General features: G+C 40.9%; 1 protein-coding gene across 1 annotated transcript; it reads left to right on the top strand.

Moving 5' to 3' along the window:
- Positions 1 to 11,080: 11,080 nt before the first annotated feature.
- On the top strand, positions 11,081 to 19,176 carry UBAC2 (UBA domain containing 2; the record flags this gene model as incomplete). The annotated part of the gene is made up of 3 exons (XM_009871651.1): positions 11,081 to 11,208; positions 18,523 to 18,642; positions 19,066 to 19,176. Coding segments are annotated over 3 exons (359 nt in total), but the record flags the coding sequence as incomplete, so codon positions are not given.
- Positions 19,177 to 19,456: the final 280 nt, after the last annotated feature.

The raw sequence follows: 19,456 nt of genomic DNA, 5'->3' as shown, positions 1-19,456 counted from the left end.
CTAATCTAGTGAAGGTTGATAAAATCTTGCATGAGCATATTATTGTCCATGTTCTTTGAATTCTTCAGGTTTTATTTCTTATGCTAATTTTAGAATGAATCAAAATAAATAACAGTGGCCCATATCATATAATTCCAGGAGACTGTGGAAACACTATAAAGATGAATTTAGTAGTCTATGTTGTCATTAAAGTTCTAAATGAAAGAAATAACTCAAGAATCTTTATGGGTTTTTTCTGATACAGTACATAGATCAAATTCATAATCCATGTCCTACAAAGCCTATCTTCTTTTGATACTGCATTAGTCCCTTTTCCCATTTTAGTGTCCTATCTTCTCACAGTTTCTAGGCTGCCTCTCTCATCTTTTGATGTTTCGATGAAAACAAAACTCTTCTTTTAAACTAGGGGGAGACTGACATGATTAGGATATTTTCAAGCTGCTTGCTAAATAGGTGTTTTAAACTCTTCTTTGTCCATCATCACGTAGAATAATTTAATTAGAATATTAAGTTTGGGACTTTTTTCATTATTTGTTACTCCTTTTCCTGTAAAAAAAAATCATAGACCTTTCCTTGACCCTGTAGTCAGTCCTGTCTTTTGTTATGTCCCAGACATGGTAACTGTATGTGCTCAAGGGAAGATAGAATCATAGAACAATTCAGATTGGAAAAGACCCTTGAGATCATCGAGTCCAACCATTAACCCTACACTATAAGTTCACCCCTAAACCGTATCACCCAACACCACATCTAAGCGACACTTGAACACATCCAGGGATGGCGACTCAACGTCCTTTCAAGTAATTTTAGAGCATGATGAGGTCTCCCCTCAGCCTCCTCTTTGTCAAACTGAACAGTCCCAGCTCCCTCAATCACATCTATTTGTGCAAATTACCGAGTAGCTGATTTGCAGACCAAGAATACTGTTGGGTTTGTTTAATCAGAATGCATTTTGCTTTTTTGTTGTAAGGCAGTTCTAACATAGTACTACTGATTTAACAGAGGAAGTTTAGCTCAGCTAAGCTCTTCTGAAGTCCACTTACCTGCTGTAGCTGTCCTGATTCTTAATATTCTTTATTCAGGTAAGGTTGTTGTTGCTTTTTTTTTTTTCAGTCAGTTGATAAAATGGTCCTAAAAACCATCATAGATTTAGCCACAGATAGACCCTCTGATTTTTGTTACTGGTTTTGTTAATGGATCTTTGCTTGGTTGATTGCCAAATTTTATTTATTCTAGTACACCACTACTACACAGAATAAACTATTTCTCAAAGTAATTAGCAGGTACAAACTATTTCTGTACAACTTATCCTGAGCTAACGTTATGGATCATCTCTATACCCTGGATGCTAGCAGGTGCTGCACTACAGTATGTGGCTTCAAAGAAAAGTTCATTTCATGTCCTGATTCTGTAGTTGAGCAAAGTAACTGGTATTATCGTCATCCAAGGAATATGCAGAACTTGTGAGTTCTTTATCACAAGTTCAGCTTCAGGTATTTCTCGTAAGTTTGATCACTTCTGTTGAAGTTAGACTTTCTTGTAAATAATGCTTGAGTAGTGGGGCCTGTGTAGCGAAGTCCTTGACCTTGCCCACGTGCATTTTAAGGAGATGTCTCATGACTTTGAGCACTGCAGTTGAGTTCTTACATGGAGTATTTCTCTAGTATTTCTTACCCTAGTTTAAGAGTTTATCGGTATAAATTCTCTGTCCTATTTCGCCTGTTCAGTACTCTTTAAAATCACATGCATAGGCAAAGAGGTTCTTGAAAAGTGTCATTACCATAACCAAATCGCTCCAAGAGAGCCACAATGAAACCTTTCCAAGAAACAGATGGTCCAATGCTGGGTGTGTGTCAGCAGTGATAAAGCTGAATGCTGGGCAGGCAGTGTCAGGGGTAGCAGATGATGGCTTTTTTGCGAGCTGATGACACACCTACTCAGTGTGTGACACACACACAGTATTGGATGAGAAGTAAAAATAAACATACCTGGTACCTGTCACAGCTATGCGATATGGAAGTCAGGAAGCCAGGAGGAGCACCTTGTAAAAGGACAAAGTTTGCCCTCGTTAAGGGAAAGTGTTTCTGTTATCCAGAATATTGGAGGAGCTGATGTGCCCTGGGGAAAAAAAAAATTAAAGCCAGTAACTGTGGGTAATAGGAAGCACAGCACAGACATTCTCAAATGACTTAGCACGACACTAACCCGGTTGAGTCGACCTGTGAGACAATATTGCAGTGTGCTCAGGAGGCATCCTGCAGCACCTGGCTTTAAGGAGCTGGGCTGTGCTGCCAGACCCTGACAGCTGCGGTCTGCCAGCAGCTTGAATCCCACGAAGGATGCTGCTGGGACACGTCAGTGACTCTGCAAAGGCTAGCACGAGTGCATGAAGACTTGACACTGGGCTGACTGATTTACTGAGGTCCTGCTTCACTGTACTTGCTGCTTGTTCGCTAACATGCTGTGTCCCAGCAGCAAAGTGTGATGGGCAGAAGGCTTTCCCTTAGAAGGTACCAAGGCCTTTCTGGCAACTTAAACCTGTAAGACCAAAGCAAAACTTCCCTGCAGACGTTGTAATATCCCCTCCCAGTATTCTTCATGGTATGTGCAATACTACACGAGTGTAATGGGAAATCTGTTAGAGCTAGTCTTTATTAAGGTAAAATCTGACTCTGTGCTTTAAAGCCGATCCACTTGCAACAGCCTAGAAAATATTTCACCGCTTTGCCTGCTACACACAAGCTGCTTCTTGTAGCAGTAGGGAGCAGAATCCTTTGAAGTTGGGTGATCATTTCCATTAATGCAATTTAGACTTTTACCTCTCTGTGAACTTTGTAGTGCAGTGCTAGCAATTGGTTAAATATCCCCAGGGCAAGAAGGGAACGCTGTGAGCTCCTCAGCTTGCATAACCTGCAAGACCGAGCTGTGTTGTGTGCAGACATGAAGAAAACACTAAGATATGTAAATTGATGCTTTGTGGTTTGATTGAAGGAAAAAATGAAGTATGTATTGAGTATATCAGACTTATGTGCATAACAATATTATGCAGTACAGGACTATATAGAAAAACAAATTAGCTTGTGCATCAGCATGCCACAGTGCAGCCTACATCAAAATACTAGCTTGAGCCCTGGGAGCAGCACAGCTGCATCAGTTCAGTAGCCAGGCATTCAGTGCCACAAAAATGTAGTTGTTTGGCTGCTGCTGCAGAGCTAGCTCATGTCAAGCTAGCATGGGGATCTCCACGTGGTGGTGTGGTATAACCGTACCTGGTATTTCTGACTGTATATTAATAGTATTATGGTAATATGCTCTGTGGTTGGCAGGAAGAAGAGGCTGCTCAGGGAGGTGAGCATTTTTGTTAACTTCAACACATTTCACTTTCTGTTTCTTTTAAAATGTTCATTTTAGATACAAAATTTTTCTTCTTTTTTTTTTCTTTTTTTTCTTTTTGTATCTTCTCATTCTGTTATCTGTTTATCTATTTATTTGTGATTCTTTTTTTTCTTTTTGTATCTTCTCATTCTTTTATCTCTTTATCTATTTATTTGTGGCCTAAAAAGCCAACAGTAAATGTATAGGTAACAAGTTTGGTTACAGTCTTACCAGCGTCTTTAAAAAACAGATTTAAAGCACGGGCACAGTTGGTTTCTTTATTAACTTTCTTATATTTACTAATGTTGTTCACTTCTCAGCTTCTGTATTAACTTTATGAGCATTTGATGAAAAGCTGTTCCTATAGTGTTACTCTTCTTACTGTGTTTACTTGCAGGCATCGTGATGATTAACCACCAGAGTATGCTGTCAAGTGACAATCTGAACACAGGATCCCTTTCCTGTGCCTGTGCTTTGTGCCTAGACCAGAGTCAGGAGCTGCTTTTCTGACCCAAAATATTTCATTCAGCTGTGTAATGCTTTCAGGAAGCAGTAACTTTGCAGGGTCTTCTGTTATTGCATGGTTTTGTTGTGTTTTTCTTTTCAAGGGATGAAATATTAGTAAAAATATTTACAGTGAATTGAACAAACTGTAAAAAAAATCACATTGTTAAATTCCATTCTACCAGTCAGCACACAGCCTCTTAATGCCTTCCAAATTCCTTAAACGGTATTATATGCGTCGGTATCCCTTGTCAGCCTCCCTCCGTGGCACGCTCTCATAGAATCATAAAATCACTCAGATTGGAAAAGACCCTTGGGATCATCGAGTCCAACCACTAACCCTACTCTACAAAGTTCACCCCTAAACCATATTCCCCAACACCACATCTGAATGACCTTTAAACACCTCCAGGTATGCTGATTCAACCACCTGCCTGGGCAGCCTGTTTCAATGTCTGACTACTCTTTCTGTGAAAATTTTTTTCCTACTGTCCAGTCTAAACGTACCCTGTTGCAGTTCGAAGCCATTCCCTCTTGTTCTGTCGCTCATTATCTGTGAGAAGAGACCAGCAGCCACCGCTCTGCAACATCCTTTCAGATAGTTGTAGAGAGTGATGAGGTCTCCCCTCAGCCTCTTCTTCTTCAAACTAAACAGCCTCAGCTCCTTCAGTTGTTCTTCATAAGATTTATTCTCCAGGCCCTTCACCAGCTTCATTGCCCTCCTCTGCACTCACTCCAGCATCTCGATACCTCTCTTGTATTGAGGTGCCCAAAATTGAACACAATACTCAAGGTGTGGCCTCACCAGTGCTGAGTACAGGGGGACAATCACCTGCACTCTATTTCTCATACAAGCCAGGATGCCATTGGCTACCTGGGCACACTGCTGGCTCATATTCAGCCAGCTCTCAATTAGAACCCACAGGTCCCTTTCTGCCAGACAGCTCTCCAACCATATTTCCCCAAGCCTGTAGCGTTGACTGGGGTTGTTGTGACCCAAGTGCAGAAGCTGGAATTTGGCCTTGTTGAACCTCATACCATTAACGCTGGCCCATCAATCCAATCTGTCCAAGTCTCTCTGTAGAGCCGTCCTGCCCTTGTGCAGATCAACACGTCCACCTAACTTGGTGTCGTCTACAAACCCACTGATGATACACTCTATGCCTGTATCAAGATCATCAATAAAGGTTTAACACAGAAATGGTCCCAACAGTGAGCCCTGAGGACACCACTTGTGACAGGCCCCCAGCTGGATTTAACTCCACTGACCACCTCTTTGGGCCCGTCCATTCAGCCAGTGCTTTATCCAGCAGATCGTATGCTCAGCCAAGCCATGAGCAGCCAGTTTTTCCCTGAGAATTCTGTGGGGAACAGTGTCAAAGGCTTTTCAAAAGTCTAGGTAGGCAATATCCACAACCTTACCCTTGTGCAATAGTCGAGTCATCTTGTCATAGAAGGAGATCAGGTTCGTCAGGCAGGACCTGCCTTTCATAAACCCATGCTGAGTGGGCCTGATCCCCCGGTTGTCCACTATACGGCATGTCATGGCATTTGAAGGGATCTGCTCCATGACCTCCCCTGGTACTGTGGTCAGACTGACAGGTCTGTAGTTTCCCAGATCCTCTTTTCTCCCTTTCTTGTAGATGGGTGTTACATTTGCTACCTCCTAGGCCATTGGGACCTCCCCAGTTAGCCAAGACTTCAGGTAAATAACGGAAAGTGGCTTAGCGGCAAGTCTGCCAGCTCGTTCAGCACCCTTGGGTGTAACCCATCCCGCCCCGTAGACTTGTGTGCATCCAAGTGGCATAGCAGGTCACTGACCACTTCCTCTTTAATTGTGATGGCCTCTGCTTCCCCTCCCTGTCTCCCAGCTCATGAGGCTGGGTGTCCAGGGAACAGCTAAAGACTGAGGCAAAGTAGGCAATGAGCACCTCAGCCTTCTCGTCCTTTGTCACTGTGTTTCCCTCTGCATCCAATAAAGGATGGAGATTTTCCCTAATCCTCTGTTGTTAATGAATTTATAGAAACATTTTTTATTATCCTTAACAGCTGTAGCTAGTTTTAGCTCTAGCTGCAGTTTTGCTCTCCTAATTTTCTCCCTGCATAGCTTCACTACATCTTTATAGTCTACATGAGAGACCTGCCCCCTCTTCCAAAGGTTGTAGACTCTTCTTTTGTTCTTGAGGTCCAGCCAAAGCTATTTAGCCAGGCCAGTCTCCTTCCCCGCCAAGTCGTTTTTTGGCACACAGGGACAGCCTGCTCCTCTGCCTTTAAGACTTCCCTTCTGAAGTATGTCCAGCCTTCCTGGACTCCTGTATTCTTCAGGACAGCCTCCCCAGGGACTTTGTCGATCAGTCTCCCGAACAGGCCAGAGTTTGCCCTCTGGAAGTCTAAGGTGGCAGTAACCCCTCTGCTTGTTTCTCCAAGGATTGAAAACTCAGTCACCTCATGATCGCTGTGCCCTAGACGGCCTCCAGCCTTTGCTTTGCCCGCAAGTTCTTCCCTGTTCACAAGGAGCAGGTCCAGGAGGGCACCTTCCCTGGTTGGTTTCCTCACCAGTTGTGTCGGGAAGTTCTCTTCCACACACTCCAGGAACCTCTGGGACTGTTCTCTCTGATGTATTGTATTTCCAGCAGATACTTGTTCTCTGTTACTGTTCTTGACTCAGTGTGTGGTTTTAATAAAGAGAAGCTTTTACTCCTTGTTCCAGTCTCCCCAAAACACGCATTGGTGTCTAGGAAGCACTTAAAAATTACTCTTCAGATTTGCATATCCGACAGTGGGTTTTGCCAACCATTACAATAAATGGACAAGCAAGGTTTCCAAGCATTCCAACCATGCTGCTATTTGATGTGCAGTAAACTTGCATCTGAAGGGAAAATAGCAGGCAAGAGTCCATGAGAACTCTGACTGTTTCGAGTTGTCACTGTTGGTTGTTAGACCTGTTGCAGGTTCTTGGACAGATCTTGGAATACAATAGATGAATATCTGCCTGGTGGCTTAATGCAGGAAAAACAACCACCCAAAATACAGATTCCACCAGTGCAATTAGGAAGTACTGTGCATTCAAATGTGCATCAGTTATGGTTTAAAAGACTTGCAGCTCTTTTTTGTCAGCATTAAAAAATGATTCCTGCATAGTAGCCCCCAGCAGTCTATTGTATGCATGAAAGCAGCATGTCTGCTTCACAGCAGCTGGGTTTGGGAAGTTTATAGATGATGGTGGGGAAAAAAAAGCTGTTACACAGCATGTTTAGTTTGTAGCTGTGGTATAAGCTCAGTAGGGATCCTCAGAAAAAATGCAAGCTAATCTGAGCTTCTGCAGCCAGTGCTCATCAGCTGGCCTCGGCAGTGAGGTCTCCTCCCAAGTCACTGCTTGAGTCTGGGCCCGGAATAGCAGTCCAGGGGGTGAAGTTGTTCTCCGAAAAGCCCTTCTGAAACAGTAGCTTGGTCTAGCTGCCCTGTTTTGACATACTCATCTGCTGTCTCTCTTCACATGTGAGCAGTGAATAGGCAGAGAACAGGAAATCATTTAAAAAAACTGTAGCTCTTGCTGCTACCGCAACTTTCATATTCTTCTCATTAGTGCAGTGGTGGCTTCTGAAGCTGCAGCTAGCTGAGCAGTTGTGCCATAAATTTCCCTCTCTGTGACAGACACATCTACTCCTTGACTCTCAGTACTCTGGAAGTGGTGCTGGCAGCTGGAAAATTAGCAAGTTGTGGAAGAACAAGGTCTGCGTGCTTTGTAAGGAGTGAAGAGGTGGAATGTGGAGACTTGGAGTTGGTTTCCTCATTCATATTGAATTTAAGAATCCGCTTCACATTGCACAGCGGTAGCACAAAGGCTGGATTCCTTGCCTTTGAGATTATGAGGGCAGTTTTGGGGAGAACTTCTCCGTTGCACCAGAGGGAAGTAAAGATGTGTAGTGAAAGCTAATTCTTTGCTCTTCGTCATAGCGTGGGTGTGTTCTGCTGGCGATTGCAAAAGTTCTCTGTTCGCTTGGATGGAAGCTCAGTGTGTGTGTTGCAGCACCAATGCCAATACTGCCTGTTGCTTGAAAGAATTGCCACTTGCGAGAAGTACTTTGGGGTTGCAAATTTATTCCAAAGTCTTTGAAGACAGTATTTGATATATTTTAACTCTTTAGAGTTAAAAAAATAAGAGTTTTTCCTTTCACTCTACATTCTTTACCTGATCTAGAGGGACTGTGCTTTTCTCCTCCCGGTGCACATTTACATTGGTGCTACCAGTAGAAACTGGTACCCCAGTAGGCTGGTAATACATGTTTCTATCTGGCACGTGTTTACAAATCCATTGGACTAGAATTTTGTTTTCTAAATTCTAAGGAATTTGACTTGGATGTCAGAGTGCCCAATGGTGCAGTATCTGGCATTGTTAGTCAGATTTAGTTTTACTGGTTGAGATATTCCGTAGCAGTGGGATGGTTGCTTCTTTGCTGGTGACCTCACAGGAGTCCTCGGTTCAGATATATATACTCTTGAGGGCTGAAGCAGATTACTACATTGTACAGTGAAACACATGGAAAAAACATTTCAGGAGATGTGTTATTTATCTGGAAGAGTTTATCTTTCTCAAGTTTACTGGACAAGAATAAACTTGACCATGACGACATTCTGAGAAGCTTGAGAGTAGAAGTTCCCGTTACTCATATGGTGCACCCTGTGGGTGACTGTCACATTAATGGGTTAGTTGCTTCTGTGGTTTTTCACTTGGCGACATGCTTAAAAATAAGTACTTTTCCTCTCTAACAAGATTTAAAGTGTCTAAGCTAAAAGCTAAGAGAAGGCTGATAATCAAAATGTGTGTTCACACTTTTGGAGAAAATGCGTGAGGTCCTGTTGGTTTTGAATGTATTCAAATTAGGATAAAGTATTTCAAGTGTGTGTTACCGGTAATGTAAAAATGATCTAAGGATGTGAAAATTACAGTAAAATTTAAATATAAATATTAAAAATTTATAGAAATATGTAGTCACAGTGGGAAATCTAGCAATTTGCTTGTCATGTTTTTTGTGATAATGTGATCCTTATGTGAAAAGTCTTATAGGATTAATGACTTCTTGTAAAAAATTATTTAAACTCCTGAAATAACGTAAATGTATTTGATAGCAATAAAACAAGTTTTGTCAGGCTTTGGTTCAGAACCGTCTACTTTTGTGACTCCTACTATTGTTCTGATTTAGGCTGTACTTTTAAATATCTGTTGTGTTTTAGTACAAAACTGACCATTTCACGTTAAGAAATGTTAATTTAACTAGGTTAAGTTAGCTTAGGGAGCATTGCCTGAGAATTCAAGTGAATATGTGTCTGCATTTTGTGCACATTAACTTTCAGGAAGCTCCAGCTTCTTTTTTCCACTCAGTGTTCTACAGTAATCTGATGGCTTCAGACTTTTTTGAAGCATCACACTAAATCAGAGGAATTAATAATTTAAAAAATAGACTTTTAAAAACTATAGACCTTATTTTTGGAGAGCCAGAAAATCCAAAGAAAGATATTAAATTGAAAGGTGGCTCTTTTATTTAAAAAAAAAAAAATCAGGTAGGCTTTCTGCCCTCCTCATGTGTCGCACACAAAAAATCTAATCATAAAAGTAAAGCTTATAGTTAGGAGAGTGATATCAGCCCATATCAATCCAAGTCACTGCGTAATTTCTATAGAAGGATAGCTCTTCAAGACATTAATTGCTTAAATGGAGGAAGGAGTGTGAGTCTGTAAATAATGACCTCAGAGATATGATTGCACACTGAAAAAAGAGTTTAAGTTATGGCACACACAGGAAGAGATGTTTTCTTCACATGGTGAACGTCAGAGGACTGCACACTTCCAAGGTGCTGTGCGCTGAGAACAGGTAACAGTGCCCATCGAAGTTGTCCTCAGGTAGTTCTTGGATGAGGATCATGCTTTAATTGTGTAGCAAGATCCATACTTGTGATGGCAGTGGGATTGTGCCATGATTAAAATTTTGGCTTTGGTGCCTATACCATCTTCCTTTTCTAGCAGTTCACTCTTCTAGTGTGCAGCAGATGTCGACAGAATAATTTGTGGTAGCCAGTTTATTTGGATACGTACTAAAGATTTCCTGTATTACAGTTTTTTTGTTCTTCCTGTGATCCTGCTTTTTACTTCCCACTCGTACTTTAAAGGAATCTTACTGCTCCTTTTGTTATCCAAGAATAATGACAACAGTTCTACAGATTTCATAATATCCTGCAAAAAAAAGCAGTTATCTGAATATTTGTAGGTTCTGTGCTATATCTGGGATGTTTGGGAAGGAAGTAACCATCATTGAAGTTGTATGTGTGAAAAGGAGAAAGGTCATAGAAGAAATAATATTTCAGAGTTTTTGTATTGGGCAAGAGTTTTTGTTTTGTTGCATCAACTACACCAGCAGTTTAAGATGAACTGCTGGGTACACTCGTGCTGTATATTCCACTTGGCAGTTTTTGGTAAACGTGTATTGCAGATTTCTCTGTTCTCTGCTTGTTTGCTTCTGAGTGTCCTTTCTGAAAGTCATGCTACCAGGGGGAAAGAAGTTCTCGTTTCACAAGTGTCCTGATTTTATTAATTTCCTGATTAATAATTGTAATGATTGAATGGAAGGAAGATGAATGTCATGCAAGTTAACTTAGTTAACTTGTTCAAGTTTCCTTGAATGGTGGATCTGAGTGTGCTGACGATAAAGTCCGTTTATTCAGGACATTTATTCAGGCGGTTCCTGCTTCATAGCCTCTAAAAAAAAAATCTAATCTTAGTCCCTAACACAAAGGAAACAAAGTTATTTTTTTAACTAGATATACATGTATATTTTGCTAGCAAAAAAGAATGTTTATTTCCTGAAACGTGATTGAGCCTTAGGAGGTCTGTATAAGAGGGCATGACCTCTATATGTGCAGAGAGCTTAGTTTAATTAGAGCCAAACAATTAATTTCATGAGAGAACGCTGAAAACATAGTGTGTGATTAATATTTAACTGTCATTAATGTCTAAAGATTTCCTTTGATTGGTATGTTTTTCCTATTTGCAAATTGTCAAGAACCTGAGAACTTTGTTGAGATAAAAAGCCAAGGTGGTGCCACTGCTATTGTGTTTTGCAGTCACCTGTTTAAATATGTCACTTTTTAAATGTGAGAGAGTTTTCTCTAATATGACTTTTTTTTTTTGCTTTTTTGTCTTTAAGATAAAGCACCTTTATCCAAGAGTCTGTTACTTGTCCCAAGTGCCATCTCGATTCTGTTGACTTTGCTCTTCCAACATTATCAGAAGTTTTTTGCATATAACCTACAAGCTATAAAAGAGGATTTACAGGTAAGAGTCAGGGTTTCTTGTTCGTGGAAGGAGACTGCAAACTACAGTCTTCTATGCAATTTTTTTCGCCCAGTCTCTTTCTCCTCTGGTTCTTTCTCTTTGTTCACTATTGTAGGCCAGCTTTTTCTTACTTTTTTTAATGTCATCCTTGTAAGCTATTGTTTGGAAAATGTGAGAAAAGCTGATCTGAAACGGTAAACATAGCTTTTCACTTCTTTCTTTTGTCTGGGAAATGTGATTTGGTTTATATCATTTTTCCTTCCAGCCTCTGGCATTTGGAAGCTTGCTGTGAATGAAGTCTAGTTTAGCCTGTGTAATAATGGAAGTATTTTGGTATGAATGCCAATACATTAATTGTGCTTAGTTTTCTGAGGCTGAAGAGGGCTGTTGTGATTGGATACTCTGACTATGTATGATTTGTTTTAACAACTGAAGACATAACTTTCATTCTGTAACTTCTGTTGTAGTTAGTTGCGGGAAACTAAAATTTCCCTGTTGAGTAGGACTGCTGCTTCTACTTTGTCCAAGTCAGGGGGAGGTTTGTCATGCTTCTCATTAATCTGCTGAATTGGTTAATTATTTTACTAGACACTTCTTGTTCATTCCCAGTTGAAACTCAGATAATTTATCTTTTAGGTATTGCATCTTCTGAAGTTCTGTTCTCAGCTTAATTAAGAATCCTCTAGTGTCAGTTGTAATTGGCGAAATAATGCACTTAGAAGTGATTAGATAAAAGTTTTGGAGGGATTTGGATTATTTCATTTTTGGAAATGGCAAAGTACTGCTCAACAGAGAACGGTCAGCAAATGCCTTTGTAATTATCATCTTACCCCACATGCTTAGCAGTTACATAAAAAAAAGTATATAGTCAACATAATGTCTTTGAGGATGTGGACTGTAGTCTATAAATCTTAAAAGACTGTTAGGCCTAGCTAGTGTTACTCTCTGCTGTTCACTCTATGTGATCTTTCTTGATAAGAACAAGAGCTATTCTGTAATACTGTAATTACAACTCTGCAAGAGCACTGCTCATATTTTCCAAGTGTCTGGCTAATGCTGTGCAGAAAAAATACATGAATTAATGTCTGCCCTTTAAAAATGTTATAACCAAGTGTTTTGGGAGAGGGAGAGGAAAGTCTGAGAAAGTACTCCAGTTTTAAATGGAAATTTTGTGAGTTTGGAGTTTGTTTGCTTATTTGTATGTTTTGCAGTTTGTCTTTAGAAGAGTCCTCTCTTTGCATTTGTTTGATCTGCTAAAAAGCAGTAGTAGCTATGTTTTATTCAGAGAAGGCATCTTTACTATTTCTTAAGCAAGTATGTTTGGCAAGTATCTTTAGAAGCTGTGATACTTTTGTTGTGATGCTTTGGGGAATTTGAAGCTTTGGATTTTTTTCTTTCCTGAAATTGCCATTTCATTTGTTGTCATAGCCTTTGGAGTAAGCTATATACTTTATAATTGTGTACCTCTGAGATCAAGGGACTGGGTTATTAAACTCCTGTCTGATGCTAATACTCAAATGAGAACACTTAAAAGAAAATTTGTTTAGAATAGATCTGTCTGTAGGAATGAGTTTAATGTAATGGATTTTTTTTCAGGGGCTGAGAAGACATTTTGCATGTTGGAAATTAACACTTTTTTAAACCATGCAGTTGAAGAAGAGTACATTTGATTTGGAAAGCAAAATATGCACTGTCCAAAACTAAAAGATCTTTTGTCTCCATAGAGAGGATCCTCAAGAGCAATGAAGATGCTGTGTGTAAAATGAAAATCTGGACTCCATTAGACCTGTGAATTTTTTAGACCTGCTCAAGTAAAAAGCAATTGGACTTAGAAGCCTTCCATAATCTATGCAAAGGCTGTTGGTTTAATGTATCATGAAATGTTCAGCTGCAAGGTCACAGCCCTGCTAGTCTGGAATTCAGGAGGGGTGGTACTCAAGCTACAGCATCTGCAGGAAAAGAAAGGCTTAAGGAGAGTCTTGGTCCAGTCCTCGTTGTGGCAGAGGATTTAATTACAAGGGATTTGAAAAAAGGTTGAGGAATTCGGGCAGATACAGTTAGTAGGTTACACTAGTATGTTTCGCCTTCAGGCCTCCAAGGTCCCTAAGTCTTCTAGCAGAGTCTCTGAGAGTGACGCAGTATTCACCATAGAGAAGGAAAGAGGTCACTTGACTATACACACATAAGTTAATGGGACCACGCAAGTTACCTCTGAGGGTGCCAAATTAACTGAAAATGCAATTGTGAGACCTTTCTCTAGCATCTTTGAAAGTTTGTGGCAGTTGGTGGAGGTTCCCAATGACTGGATAAAGGCAAACATCATACCTATCTTTGGGAAAAGCATAAAGGAAGATCCAGGGCATTCAGCCCTGCCTTGGTCCATTGGAAAGTCATGGAGCAAGTCTTTTTAGAAGCTGTTTCTCAACACATGCAGGACAGAGACTGGGAGCAGCAAAACAAGATGAGGTGGACATACCCTGTGGGTCACAATTGGTTGCACAGCTGGTGTTAGCAACAGAGTTTTGTGCCCATGGATCCTCTCTGAGGGCTGAGAACTACTTGGAAGAGATGGGATCCACCTGGCCAAGGGACAAAAGCATCTTTGCTAGCAGGCAGGCTAGCCTGGTGAGAGCTCTAAGACAGGAACAACACAGGAGGGAGATGACAACACAGAGTAAAGTGAGGAGACAGTGGACTGGATTAGCCAGCAAAGGGTACCCAGTGATGTGAACCAAAAGGATCTTGTAATCAACAGAACAACACTGAAAAGGACCTACTTCAAGTGTATGCATATAAATAAGGAAGTATCTGTGGGACAGTATTATGTGGAACACTCCCATATGTTTTCTGGGAAATCAACGTGACTGGGTACCTCTCTGAAGCATCTGTACATTAATGCACGCTACATAGGGAACAAAGAAGAGGAATTAAAAGTCATGTGCCATGACCGAGCTACAATCTCATTGGAGTCACGGAGACATGAGGGGTTAACTCATGTGACAGGAGCGCTGCAGCAGGTGGATACGAGCTCTTTAGGAACGACAGGCAAGGAGGGGAATTGCTCTTTAAGTGAAAGAACAGCAGAATGGCACAGAGCTTTTTCTTGGGACATGAGGAGCTTTAGAGTTTATGTGTTGGGATTAGAGGGCACACCAGCACAGCTAACTTTGGTGGTGTTTGCTACAGCCCACCTGAATAAGTAGATGAGGCCTTCTTCAGGCACCTGAAAGAAGCCTCTTGATTTCAGGCCCTAGCCCTCGAGGAGAGCTTTGGCCATCCTTATATGTGCTGGGAGAGCAACACAACAGGGCACAAGCAGTCCAGGAGGTCTCTGGAGTGCACTGATATCAACTTTCTAACACAGATGGAGGAGCTGATGAGAGGAGGTGTTGTGACTGGATCTCCTACTTACAAACAAGGAAGAAGAACTTGTTGGGCATATGAAGCTCAGGGGCAGCCTTGGTTGGTGAAGTTTAGGGTCCTGAGAGGAGAGGACAAGGCAAGTTGCAGGATTTCAGCCCTGGACTTCAGGAGAGCAGACATTGGCCTGTTCAGGGATCTGCTTGGAAGACTTACGTGGGATACAGTTACTGAAAAAAGAATGCACCAGTAGATCTGGTTGGTTTTCAAGGATCATGTCTTCCAAGCTCAAGAATGGCTCATCCAGTGTGCAGGAAGCCAAGCAAAGGTGTCAGGAGGCCTGCATGGATGAATGAGAAGCTTCTGACTAAACTCAAACATGAAAATGAAGCACACAAGAAATGGGAGCAGATCAGGTGGCCTGGGAGGAATTTGGAAACACTGTCTGAGCATTAAGGGGTGACTTAGGAAAACCAAAGCCCACCTAGAGTTGAACCTGACAAAGGACATGAAGGGCAACAAGAAAGGCTTGTACAGAAATATCAGCGAAAGGAAGATCAAGGAAAATGTAGGCTTCCTGCTGTATAGGAATGGGGACCTGGAGACAGAAGGCATGGAAAAGACATGGCTCAGTGACCAGTGGTGTTCCTGAGGCATCAGTGTTGGACCTGAGTATAAGATAGACCTTGACATAGTGCAGAGAGTCCAGTGTGGGGCTACTGGTATGGTCAGGGGCTGTTTTGCCAATTGACAGGATCAGCAGAAAGGACACAGACACCAACAAAAGAGTAGGCTTATGTTACTGTCTGTTTCAAGGTGTTACAAGAATAAGGCAATGCATTTAATTAAAACAATAAGCTTATCATACTCTAGTTTTAAGCAGCAAGGAGAATAAACAGTGTAATGCACCCAATCGTTACTACATAAGGTTGGCAATCGAGATTAAGAAAGATCCATCACCAGTTGCCCTAATACATTGCCATCATCCAAGTCCACAGTCTCTGGGGAGCCCCTGTTGCAGTGAGGATTGGGAGCAATTGTCCCAGCAATGGGGAAGTCCTGTGCAGTGTGTTCACTCGTAGGTGAGGTCTCCAAAGTCGCTGCAAGAGGGTCCAGCTTTTATACTGTTGAATAAGCAAGCTTACATAACTTCAAATGCGATAACATCTGGTGTCACCCTCCCGGTTGGATTCCACCCAAAGCCTGGCCAGGGCTAAAGGAGGAATCCAAAGCCGTTTTTGTGTTGGTCCAAGGGAGTCTATCTGTTTTGGTCCAAGGGAGTTTCTTTTATATATTTGGGCTTTAATCACATATTTTTCAACAAGATCAGACATCTGATCCCACAACCTTGCAACGTACCTCTAAATAAATATTGTTCTGCTGGTTACCACTACACAGTAAGTGTTACAGCAAAGCTTTTACAGATTGACATCAGAATATATATATTCATACTAAAATAGATTAGTAATACATTACATATACAATTAATACTATGAGGGATTAATACTATATATATATTAGATATATTGTTGGGTTGTGAGATTCATCTATAGGTCAACTTTAGTTCAGAGCCTACTGTTCAGGCCTTAGCACTTCAGGGGCTTGAAGCATTTGATGTATGAGAGATTGAGAGAGCTGAGATCGTTTAGCTTGAAGAGGAGAAGGCTCAGGATGAAGGATCTTACCAGTGTGGGTAAATGGAACGGGAGGGAGTAAAGAAGAGGGAACCAGGCCCAGTGAAAGGAGAAGAGGCAGTGGGCCCAAATTGAAATACACGAAATTCCATTTGAAGAAAAAGCTTTTTTACTCTTAAGACTGATGGAACAGAGGAACAGTTACCCCTGAGAAGTTGTGTAGTCTCCATCCTTGGAGACAGTCAAAACCAGACTGGACATGATCAGTTAACGACCTGCTCTAGCTGACTTGGTTTTGAGTGGGGATGTTGGACTAGATGGTCTCCAGAGGTGTCTTCCTACTATGATTCTATGAAATCTTTCTTTCATGAGTGCTTCATGGTGCCACAGACAAGGAGGAGTCAGTGGATTTGGCATACCTTGACATCAGCAGGGCCTTTAACCCATTATGTCCATTGCATCCCTGAAGCCAAATTGCTGAACTATGTATAGAATCATAGAATCACAGAATGTTAGAGGTTGGAAGGGACCTCGAAAGATCATCTAGTCCAGTCCCCCTGCCAGAGAAGGATCCCCTAGGGCAGCCACACAGGAACGCATCCAGGCGGGTTTTGAAAGTCTCCAGAGAAGGAGACTCCACAACCTCTCTGGGCAGCCTGTGCCAGTGCTCTGTCACCATCACAGTAAAGAAGTTTCTCCTCATGTTGAGGTGGAACTTTCTGTGTTCTAACTTACACCCATTATTCCTTGTTATTGCTGGGCACCACTGAGAAGACGTTGTCCCCTTCCTCTTGACACCTACCCCTCAGATATTTATATATGTTATATATGTTATATATGTTATATATGTTATATATGTTATATATGTTATATATGTTATATATGTTATATATGCTATGTATGCTATGTATGCTATGTATGCTATATATGCTATATATGCTATATATGCTATATATGCTATATATGCTATATATGCTATATATGCTATATATGTTAATAAAATCACCATACTGAATAACTGGATTAGAAGGTGAGTGGAAAATTGGCTGAACTCTCATTGGAGTTATGGTCATTAATGCAAAGTCTGCTTGGCAGTTATTAATTAGAGGAGGGCCCCTCAGAGATCGGTACTGGAGCAAGTACTATTTAATGTCTTCATTAGTGACCTGAGTGATGGGATGGAGTGCATTTTAAACAGATTTGTGGGAGATCCAGAACTGGTGGGAATGGCCAGTATATTGGAATGCAGAGTTGCTGTTCAGAGAGATCTTGGCAAGCCTAAGAAATGGGCTAACAGGAGCTTAATAAATGGGAAAGTCCTGCTTCTGGGACAGAGTAACCCCAGGCTGCAGTGTTACAGGCTGAGAGGAACACGTGCACGGGAAGCAACTGTGCAGAGAAGGACCTGTGGATCTTGGTGGATAGTGGGAGTCAACAGTCTGCTCTTGCAGCCAAGAAGGCCAACCATCTCCTGGACTGTATTAGTGAGAATGTGGCCAGTACGTCAAGGCAAGTGACCCTACTCCTCTAGTTGACACTATGTTCTAGATGTATTCGCTCAAGTGCCCAGCTGTGAGATCCTCAGTACAGGAGAAATATGAACACATTGGAGCACGTCTGTCAAGACAGTCAGAGAGCTGGAGCATGTGAAATACAAGGAGAGGCTGGGGGAGTTGGGTCAGCTTCCAAAAGAGAAGGTGGAGAGAAGACATCTGGCTAGAAGCAGCTTGATCAGAAGCTATAGAGACTGCTTGGAGATGCACTGAGATAGTGCAAGAGGTAGTGGACAAAAGGAGGAACGTGGGAAATTCTGCATAGACATAAGGATTTTTTAAGTTTTTTAAATCATGGGGGTGGCCAAACACTGGCACAAGTTGCCCAGAGAGGTTGTGGAACCTCCATCGCTGGAGGTGTTCAAGACTTAACTTGACATGGCTCTGAGCAAGCTGATCTGATTAGACCTGTTTAAAACAGTGCACTGGATTAGCTGATATCTGGAAGTTGCTTCAAACATATTTTTTCTCTTGGAATCTTATGATTTTTTAGGGTTGTGATTTCCATTTTTATCTGTAAATGTGAACTAGGGGCATAAAAATGTATTTCACTTCATTTCAATTGTAGTTTTATTTTAACAAGTAGACTTCTTCCTTAAAAATATTTTATTTTTAAAGAGACTTCTTGAACATAACACTCTTTATTTGCTTCCTTAAATGTACTGCGTTTCTATTATCTGACTTCAGTATTGTATTCACTCCAAGCAAAAATTCTATAAACAATTCTCTTGAAGAGAGACTTAACATGATGATTTTTAACCTTCTAGATTTGGAGACTCCTTTGTGGAAGAATAATATGTCTTGATTTGAAGGACACATTCTGCAGCAGTCTGCTCATTTACAACTTTAGAATATTTGAAAGAAGATACGGCAGCAGAAAATTTTCAGTAAGTTCCAGTTATGTCTTTTTAAATAGAGACTGGGTTTTGCGCGGTTTAGAATCTTGTAGTCTTGGATTGCAGTTTTATTACTAATATTTTGTGTAAAAATATATGTTGAAGGATTTTAAAGAGAATTTGGTTTCCATAAATTTAAATTTATGCTGATAATATCTTGCAGTCAGTGGATTATTCTAATTAAAGTTTGTAAATGTATCAGGCCCGCAGAATTTAATTTTGGTAACAAACCTTACTCTTTATTCTTCAGTATCTAGATACGAAGATCAGGAGTCCTGTTGTGCTAAAGATTTTATTTGTCTTAATTGAATCAGTATAGTGGTTTTCTTGTTTTTTTTTTCTTTTGTTTAGAGATACATTAAAACCTTATGATTAAACTATTCAGTTAATTCAAATTAAACTTTTTCTTTCCAGTCCTTTTTACTGGGTGCTTGGATGCTCTCAGCTGTGTTTGATCTTCTGCTTGTAGAAATCACTCAATATATATTTGGCATCACCATCAACAGCTTACCTTCTGGTTTGTAAGTAGCTCCTAATGGACTCGTTATTTTAGATATTGTTTCAAGGGATTATTTTATGCAGGTTTTAATGTAAAAAAACTTTCTTCCTAGAATCATAAAATTGTTTAGGTTTGAAGAACTTAAGATCATCGAGTTCAACCACTAACCTAGCAGTGCCAGGTCCACCACTAAACCATGTCCCTAAGCACCACATCTGCACATCTTTTAAAAACCTCCAGGGATTGTGACTCAACCTCTTCCCTGGACATCCTGTTCCAATACTTGACAACCCTTTCGGTGAAGAA

This window comes from Apaloderma vittatum, unplaced genomic scaffold (genome assembly GCF_000703405.1).
Source record: "Apaloderma vittatum isolate BGI_N311 unplaced genomic scaffold, ASM70340v1 scaffold3826, whole genome shotgun sequence".
Taxonomy (NCBI): domain Eukaryota; kingdom Metazoa; phylum Chordata; class Aves; order Trogoniformes; family Trogonidae; genus Apaloderma; species Apaloderma vittatum.
The sequence above is the reverse complement of the archived record's forward strand: the minus strand, read 5'-3'. Positions and strand labels throughout refer to the sequence as shown.